The 9,266-nt window shown below is 44.0% G+C and overlaps 1 protein-coding gene across 1 annotated transcript; it reads left to right on the top strand.

Moving 5' to 3' along the window:
• The first annotated feature begins 6,335 nt into the window (after positions 1 to 6,335).
• Positions 6,336 to 8,046, top strand: OTUD6A (OTU deubiquitinase 6A). The gene has a single exon (XM_004092957.3). It carries the CDS (start codon positions 6,398 to 6,400, stop codon positions 7,262 to 7,264), a length of 867 nt encoding a protein of 288 aa, XP_004093005.2. The 5' UTR covers positions 6,336 to 6,397; the 3' UTR covers positions 7,265 to 8,046.
• The last annotated feature ends 1,220 nt before the right edge of the window (positions 8,047 to 9,266 follow it).

The following is a 9,266-nucleotide window of genomic DNA, read 5'->3' on the forward strand; positions in this document are numbered from 1 at the left end:
ATTTGATCATCACAGCCCCCTGGAAGTTAAGCACTTATTCTCTTCTCCACCCACCTTGCTGATTGGCAAAGCATAACCATTAATCAACAAGATGGCCTATCACCATTCCTAGTGCTTATTATTGGAAGAGGTAACCTTGAACTCCCTGCCATCTAATCCTTATCAAAAGCTCACTTGTGAGAAATGGTATTCATAGAAAGATGCTTGAAGAGCAGGCAGCTCATCCATTGCTGGAGACACGTGACTTTAAAAGGCAAGGCCTGTGCTTCGGAAGTTGGATCATAATCTCCAGATGGGAAAGTGTGTGTTGGGGGAGTAGGCTTCAGTTCAGAGCTGGAAAAGGCACATTCGATATTATAATAACTATGGTTTCCTTAACACAAACTACAGACAGGAAAGCTCAACATTTGCAAAGCTGGTTTTTCTGCACTTCAGGCCACAAAAACAAACCCACACAATGGGGTTTGACATTCAGAGGGACCTGTCATTCTTTCTGCAGAATCTGAAAAAGCTATCTTGATTGCAGCAAACAAGCAGACTCTACAGGACCATTGCTATCACACTATCAAAGTCCAAAAGATGTCTCTTTCAGGATCAGCATAATGGTTTTCTAAAATTATAATTGCTTTGATTCATTTTAAGTCACAGTATTTAATTTCTTTGAAACATGCAAATGCCAGTAAGGGAGAGTGTGAAATAGTTCCATTTATTTCAAATAAGATAGGAGAAGATAGAATAGACATCCTTTGCCCTATTCCTCTTGCTATTACAACAAAAAACTCTGGATATTATATACAAAATGAACACAAGGCTCCAAAAAGTGGAAAGAAGGCAGACCACGTAGGGTCTTCAGGACAGGAGGAATGACGTGAGTTTTCTTTTTGATTCATATATCTTAGGCTTGAAGTTAAAGAAGCCAGCAACCAAAAATACACTTACAGCCATAGACAAAAAGAGCCCCTATAAAAGCCTGTTTTCTCCAGCCAAGTGACTAGGAATGAATTAGCCTAGCAAGACAGAAAAGTTTTAGACAATAATCACTCTACTACGCCAGCCACAACCAGAGAAAAACTGTGGTCCCACTCCCACCAGCAAAGACTGAGTGGGGAGCCTAGACTTCCAATAATGATCAAAGGATGGATATACCAAGAAGATACAAAGATCCTAAAATGTGTAGGATTTGCAACAGAGGTGCAAAATATGAAAAGCTAAGCCTCATAGAACTGAAAGGAGAAATAGAAAAGGCTACAATTACAGTCAGAGACTTCAAAACTCCTCTCTCAACAATAAACATAAGAATTAGACAGAAAATCAGCAAGATGTAAAAGAATTGAACAACATCATGAACCGCTGGGATCTAAACAACATTTTTAGAACATTCCACCCAACAGGAGCAAAACATGCATTCTTTAAAGTGCCCACGGAACATATATTAAGATAGGCCATTCTCTGGGCCATAAACTAAACAAACCCTAACAAATTTAAATGAATTGAAATCATATACAAATGTGTTCTCTAACCACAAAGGAATCTGTGTTAGGCTATTCTTGCATAGCTATATATAAAGAAATACTGGCTGGGCCAGGAGCGGTAGCTCATGCCTGTAATCCCAGCACCTTGGGAGGCCTAGGTGGGTGGATTACTTGAGGTCAGGAGTTCAAGACCAGCCTGGCCAACATGGTGAAACCCTGTCTCTACTAAAAATACAAAAATTAGCTGCTAGAGGCTGAGGCAGGAGAATCACTTGAAGCCAGGAGGCAGAGGTTGCAGTGAGCCGAGATCATGCCATTGCACTCTAGCCTGGGTGACAGAGCGAGACTGTCTCAGAAAAAAAAAAAGAAAGGAAAAATACCTGAGATTGGGTAAGTTATAAACAAAAGAGAAAAGAGGTTTAATTGGCTCATGGTTCTGATGGCTGTACAGGAAGCATAGCAGCTTCTGCTTTTTAGGGAGATCTCAGGACACTTCCAATCATGGAGGAAGCAGGAGCAAGAAAGAGATGAGGGGAGGTGCCACACACTTTTGAACAACTAGATTTCACAAGAACTCACTCACAATCTCAAGGACAGTACCAAGAGGACGGTGCTAAACCACTCATGAGAAATCTGCCCCCATGATCCAATCACCTCCCACAGGCCCCGCCTCCAACAGAGGGGATTACAATTCAACATGAGGTTTGGGCAGGGACACAGACCCAAACCATATCAGAATCAAAGTAGAAATCATTAATAGATAACAGGAAAACCTACAAACACTTAGAAGCTAATAACTCACTTGTTAATAATCCATGGGCCAAAAAGTCTCAAGGAAAACCATAAAGTACGTTGAACTGAAGGATAATGAAAACTAAACATATCAAAACATGGGAGAACCAGTTAAAGTAGTACTGAGAAGGAAGTTTATATCACTAAGCGTATAGAGTGGAAAAAGAGAAAAAGTCTGAAAGCAATTATCCAAGCTCCCACCTCAAGAACCTAGCAAAAGAAGAGCAAACTAAACCCAAAGCAAGCAAAAGGAAGAATATAATAAATAGCATAAATTAATGAAATCTAAAACAGAAAATCAGTGGGGAAAATCAATAAGACAACATGCTAGTTCTTTGAAAAGATCAATAAAATTGACAAATCTCTAGCAAGACTGACAAAGAACAAAAGAGGAAACACAAATTACCAATAAAGCAGGGAATACCACTATAAATCCTCCCAACATCAAACAATAAAAACGGAATACTACAAATAATTCTGCACACATAAATTTGACTACTCAGAATAAATGGACCAATTCCTCAAAAAACACAAGCTACCAAAATTCACTCAATATGAAATATATAATTTGATTAGTCCTATTAAGGAAAACTTTTTTTTAATTTTAAAACTCCCAAGAAAGTGATGTCTTGGCCCTGATGGTTTCACTGGAGAATCCTATCAAATGTTTAAAGAAGAATTATTACTGATTTTACACAATCTCTTTCCAAAAAACAGAAGAGGAAGGAACACTTCCCTCCTTTTCTTGTGAAGTTAGTATTTAACCTGACACTAAAACTAAACAAAACAGTACCAAAATAGAAAACTGCAGACCAATACCTCTCATGAAAGTAGATTTTTTAAATCCTTTTTTAAATTACCAAAAGAATTCCTCAACATATAAAAATAATGATAAACTATGACCAAATCGGGTTTATTTCTGAAATGCAAGACTATCTCAATACTTAAAAATCAATCACTGTAATCTACCATATTAATAAGTTATAGAAGAAAAATCATATTAGCATATCAATACAGAAAAAACATTGACAACATTCAATACCCATTCATGTCAAAAACTCTCAGAAAAATAGGAATAGATGGGAAAGGCCTCAACTAGATAAATAACATCTACAAAATCCTACAGCTAACATCATACTTATCAGTGAAAGATGAAATTCTTTTCCTCCTAAAATCAAGATCAAAACAAGGATGTCTGCCCTTGCCATTCTTATCCAACATAGTGCTGGAAGTTCTAATCAGCACAATAAGGCAAGAAAAGGAAATAAAAGACATACTTACTGGAAAGGATGAAATAAAACTGTCCCTATTCACAGATGACATGATTGCCTATGTAGAAAATTCCGAGGAATCAAGGGGGTGAAAACCTCCTAGAAATAATTAGCTAGTTAAGCAAGGTCGTAGAACACAAGATAAACAAAAAAAGTCAATTGTATTTTTATATACTAGCAATGACCATGTGAACACTAAAAATACAATACCATTTACAATCACTCAAAAAAAGAGAAATGCTTAAGTGTAAATCTAACAAAATACGCACAGGATTTATATGCTGAAAATCATGCAGTGTCACTGAAAGAAATCAATGAAGATCTACATAAATGGAGATACATATCCAGGTGTTCAAGGACTGGAAGACTCAACATAGTAAAGATGTCAATTCTCCCCAAATTGATATTCAGCTTGAACACGATTCCTACAAAAATCCTGGCCAGGCACGGTGGCTCACACCTGTAATCTCAGCATTTGGGGAGGCTGAGGTGAGAGGCTCGCTTGAGCCCAGGAGTTCAAAACCAGCCTGAGCAACATAGTGAGGCCCCCCATTTCTACAAAAAGTAAAAAAAAAAAAAAAAAAGTTAGCTGGATATGGTGGTGTGTGTAGTCGTCCTGGCACTTTGAGAGGCCAAGGCAGGAGGATCACTTGAGCTCAGGAGTTCAAGACCAGCCTGGCCAACATGGTGAAACCCTGTCTCTACGAAAAATATAAAAAGTATCCGGGTGTGGTGGTGTGCGCCTGTAGTCCCAGCTACTCAGGAGGCTGAGACATGAGACTTGCTTGAACCCAGAAGCTGGAAGCTGCATTGAGCCAAGATCATGCCACTGCACTCCAGCCTGGGTGACAGAGCAAGACTCTGTCTCAAAAAAAAAAAAAAGAAAAAAAGGAAGGAAACGAAGGAAGGAGAAAGAGAGTAAGAGAGAGAGAGAGAGGAAGAAAGAGAATGAGAGAGAGAAAGAAAATAGGCAAATGAAGGGCTGAGCGTGGTGTCTCACATCTGTAATCCCAGCACTTTGGGAGGCAGAGGTGGAGGATCACTTGAGCCCAGACTGGAGTGCAGTGCCGCTATCTTGGCTCACTACAACTTCTGCTTCCCAGGCTCAAGCTATCCTCCCACCTCAGCCCCCAGGAGTAGTTGGGACTACAGGCACACACCACGCTAATTTTTTGTATTTCTAGTAGAGAGGGGGCTTCACCATGTTGCCCAGGCTGGTCTGGAACTCCTGACTTCAAGACATCCTCCCACCTTGGCCTCCCAAAGTGCTGGGATTACAAGCGTGAGCCACCGCATCTGGCAAAAAAAAAAAAAAAAATTCCCCAAAATTAGCCAAGTATGGTGGTGCCTGTAGTCCCAGCTACTCAGGAGGTTGAGGCAGGAGGATCACCTGAGCCTGAGCCCAGGAGTTTGAGGCTGCAATGAGCCATGATCATGCCACTGGATTCCACCCTTGGTGACAGAGCTAGACCCCATCCCCCCCAAAAATAGAGAGAGAAAATAGGCAAATGACATAAACATTTTACTGAAAAGGATATGGCATAGATGGCAAATGAGCACATGAAAAAAGGAACATCATTAGCCATTAGGGAACTACAAATTAAAACCACAGTGAGATACCACTTCACGCTTATCAAAATGGCTAAAATAAAAACTTGTGGCTGGGCACAGTGGCTTATGCCTATAATCCCAGCACTTTGGGAGGCTGAGGCAAGTAAATCACCCGAGGTCAGGAGTTCAAGACCAGCCTGGCCAACATGGTGAAACCTCGTCTCTACTAAAAATACAAAAATTAGGCCGGGCGCGGTGGCTCACGCTTGTAATCCCAGCACTTTGGGAGCCGAGGCGGGCGGATCACGAGGTCAGGAGATTGAGACCACAGTGAAGCCCCATCTCTACTAAAAATACAAAAAAAAAGTTAGCCGGGCGTGGTGGCGGGGGCCTGTAGTCCCACCTACTCGGAGAGGCTGAGGCAGGAGAATGGCATGAACCCGGGAGGCGGAGGTTGCAGTGAGCCGAGATTGCGCCACTGCACTCCAGCCTGGGCGACAGAGCGAGACTCCATCTCAAAAAAAAAAAAAAAAAAAAATACAAAAATTAGCTGGGCGTGGTGGCAGGCGCCTGTAGTCCCGGCTACCCAGGAGGCTGAGGCAGGAGAATCGCTTGGACCTGGGAGGCAGAGGTTGCAGTGAGCTGAGATTGCACCATTGCACTCCAGCCTGGGCGGCAGAGCGAGACTCCGTTCCCCGGCCCCCCCCCCCCGAAAAAAGAGTAAACTGAAAGGACTGTGTTTGCCGGAATGTAAGTAAATGTCCTTGTTCTGATGCACAAGTTAATGGTTCCCTGGTGAAGGGACCTGAAAGACTGGAGAAAAACGCACTGCTTCCTCAACAATAGGGGCAACGCCAAGTCCAGGGTTAGAGCACATTCAGCGGTGTAGTATCTGTCATGTGGCTGTCAGGCATGGCTACTGCCTGCATTGTGTACAGACTTGGAAATGAAGTCGGCTGTCAATCAGCGAAAGACTACAAGCCCAACTGCCACACACGTTGCAGGAAGGCCATATTTGAATCCCGCCAAAAACCTTTGCTGTGGGGTCCAATGGGCTCATACTTCCGGTCTCCCAACAGCCACTCCTAGCACTGGGCATGCTTGCGGGGGGGGTGGCCATGGAGACACAGTGACCAATGGCAGAGAAGAATGCGAATGGGGGAGGGGAAGCGGTGGCTGAGGTGAGCCCAGAGCCGCGGTTAGAGCCGGCTGAGGTGAAAGAGAGCGACCGTTAAGGCAGGCTGAGGACTTCTGGTCTGTTCGGTACTTGAACTGCCAGCAAATTTCAACTCCCGCTTGCCATTCAACATCATGGATGATCCGAAGAGTGAACAGCAGCGCATACTGCGCCGCCACCAACGCGAGAAGAAGGAGCTGCAGGCCCAGATCCAGGTCTTAAAAAACTCGGTCCCCAAGACCGACAAGACGAAAAGAAAGCAGTTGCTCCAAGATGTGGCCCGCATGGAGGCCGAGATGGCTCAGAAGCACCGGCAGGAGCTGGAGAAGTTCCAGGACGACAGTAGCCTTGAATCTGTCGTCGAAGACCTGGCCAAGATAAATCTGGAAAACCGGCCTCCCCGCCCCTCCAGAGCCCACAGAAAGCGAGAAAGAATGGAGTCCCAGGAGAGGGAGCGCCAGGAGAGCATCTTCCAGGCCGAGATGTCGGAGCACCTGGCCGGCTTCAAGCGCGAGGAGGAAGAGAAGCTCGCCGCCATACTGGGAGCCAGGGGTCTGGAGATGAAAGCGATCCCGACCGACGGCCACTGCATGTACCGCGCCATCCAAGACCAGCTGGAGTTCAGCGTGTCTGTGGAGACGCTGCGCTGCCGCACCGCCGGCTACATGAAGCAGCACGTCGACGAGTTCCTGCCCTTCTTCAGCAACCCCGAGACCGGCGACTCCTTCGGCTACGACGACTTCATGATCTACTGCGACAACATCGTGCGCACCGCGGCATGGGGAGGCCAGCTGGAGCTGAGGGCCCTGTCGCACGTCCTGAAGACCCCCATCGAGGTGATCCAGGCCGACTCGCCCACCTTGGTCATCGGGGAGGAGTACGTCAAGAAGCCGATCATCCTGGTCTACCTGTACCACGCCAACAGCCTCGGCGAGCACTATAACTCCGTGACACCGCTCGAAGCCGGCGCCACCGGGGGCGCGCTCCCGCATCTCCGCTAGGCCCCAAGGCGCCGAGCAGCCCTGGGGAACCGTCGCCGTCGCCGCATCTCCTCAGTAGGCTCAGTTTATTTTCCCCTTTTGCTTTTCTGTTGTTTTTTGTTTTTCCTTCCTTTTAATCAAAACTACCCCCCCGCCCCGCCCCCGCTTTCCTGACCTTGCTGCTTTCACGGGGTGGGAAACGAAATTCGAGGGAAATTCCCTGGAAATATGAGGGAAATGCATTGCACCATCAGAGGGGCATAAATTTGATAAGTTCTAACCTCGTCTTGCCCTTAAAGGTCTTTACCTCCCTCACCGACTAAGATTTGGTCATGTTCCGTATAACTTAACGACAAAAATGGAAATATTGGCCGGGCGCGGTGGCTCGCGCCTGTAATCCCAGCACTTTGGGAGGCCGAGGCGGGCGGATCACGAGGTTAGGAGTTCGAGACCAGCCTGGCCAACACGGTGAAACCCCGCCTCTACAAAAAAAAATACAAAAATTAGCCGGGCGTGGTGGCGGGCGCCTGTAGTCCCAGCTACTCGGGAGGCTGAGGCAGGAGAATCGCTTAACGGGAAGCGGAGGTTGCAGTGAGCCAAGATCGTGCCTTTGCACTCCAGCGTGGAAGACAGTGAGACTCCGTCTCAAAAAGAATGAAAAATTAGCCGGGCGCGGTGGCGGGCGCCTGTAATCCCAGCTACTTGGGGGGCTGAGGCAGGAGAATCAATTGAACCCGGGAGGCGGAGGCTGCAGTGGGCCGGGCTCGCACCGCTGCACTCCAGCATGGAAGACAGCGAGACTCCGTCTCAAAAAAAAAAAAAAAAAAAGGAAAAAAAGGAAATGTTAAGTTTCATGTGTTCTGGGAAAAATAAATCTAGTAGACTAGCTCGGGGAGTCTTCAGGTTTTCCTATGAATATCTTGGATTACTTAGACAAAATTGGAGTTTATGTGATCAAAATACCTTGTGAAGGCCTTTTGCTGAGTTTTGGGGGGAAAGATTGTCATGGTTTGCTTTTTACTTAAGCTAGGCTACTCAGATGTCTCAAGTTATGAACAAGAGATCCGCTAGTACTTTGTTTTGTTTTTTTTCATCAAAACTTGTGCGGTTCCCAATTAATTTTAGTTGCTCCCATGTTTGCTAATTCTAAATAACAGCCTTTGTTAAACTTGTAAGGTAAATCTGTTAAATAGAGAAAGTAAATTTAGATAAACTGATAGGCTAGATAAGGTTTACTCTAAGACGTGAAAGATCTGAACTTAATTTCCTTTACTAAAGGTAGGAAGAGATATGACTTTATTCAAATAGTTGATACGTTTCATTATCTTTACAACTAGTATAAAGAAAAAAGAGACACATTGATAGGTAATTTACTTACTCTAAGGGGTGAAGATCTGAATCGAGTAAGTTTCCTTTATTCTTAGAGATATAAAAGGCTATGACTTTATTCAAGTACTTGATTGACCTTATTATATCATCTCGTATGAAGTGTGAAAGATATGAATGTAACAACTTTCCTTATTTCTTAGAGATAGAGAAATATCTAAAAAGATTCTTTAAAATATTAAAGTTTTGTTCTATTTTGTTACATCAAAAGTGAACAATATACTTTTGTTATTTGAGACTTGTTAATATCCTTGAATTTTCCAAAAGAATATAAAGTGAAATGATTTACAGTCAACAACTTATGAAAATTTTAATCTTTACTTTCTGTAATTCAGTGAGATTAATTTTGGAAAGTCTTTCTACATTCCAACTGCTCTAAGATAAAATATACATGTTTTTAAAAGTTTTTAAACATGTAGTTTGTTCAAAAATAAAAACCATTTAAAAAATACCTCCTTCTCTGTTTTTGTGTAGCTAACTTCATACAGAGTTTATATCCCAGGATCTACTTCAGCAAAGGAATCCTGGAGGGTTAGGGAGCATAGGCCTGTTGGGGGTGGCGGGGTGGTGGTTGCTGACTGGGGACAGGGGCAAAGACTGCTGAAGGGCTCTAGAAATGGGAAAGGTGCTCTACTTC

This window comes from Nomascus leucogenys, chromosome X, assembly GCF_006542625.1.
Source record: "Nomascus leucogenys isolate Asia chromosome X, Asia_NLE_v1, whole genome shotgun sequence".
Taxonomy (NCBI): Eukaryota; Metazoa; Chordata; class Mammalia; order Primates; family Hylobatidae; genus Nomascus; species Nomascus leucogenys.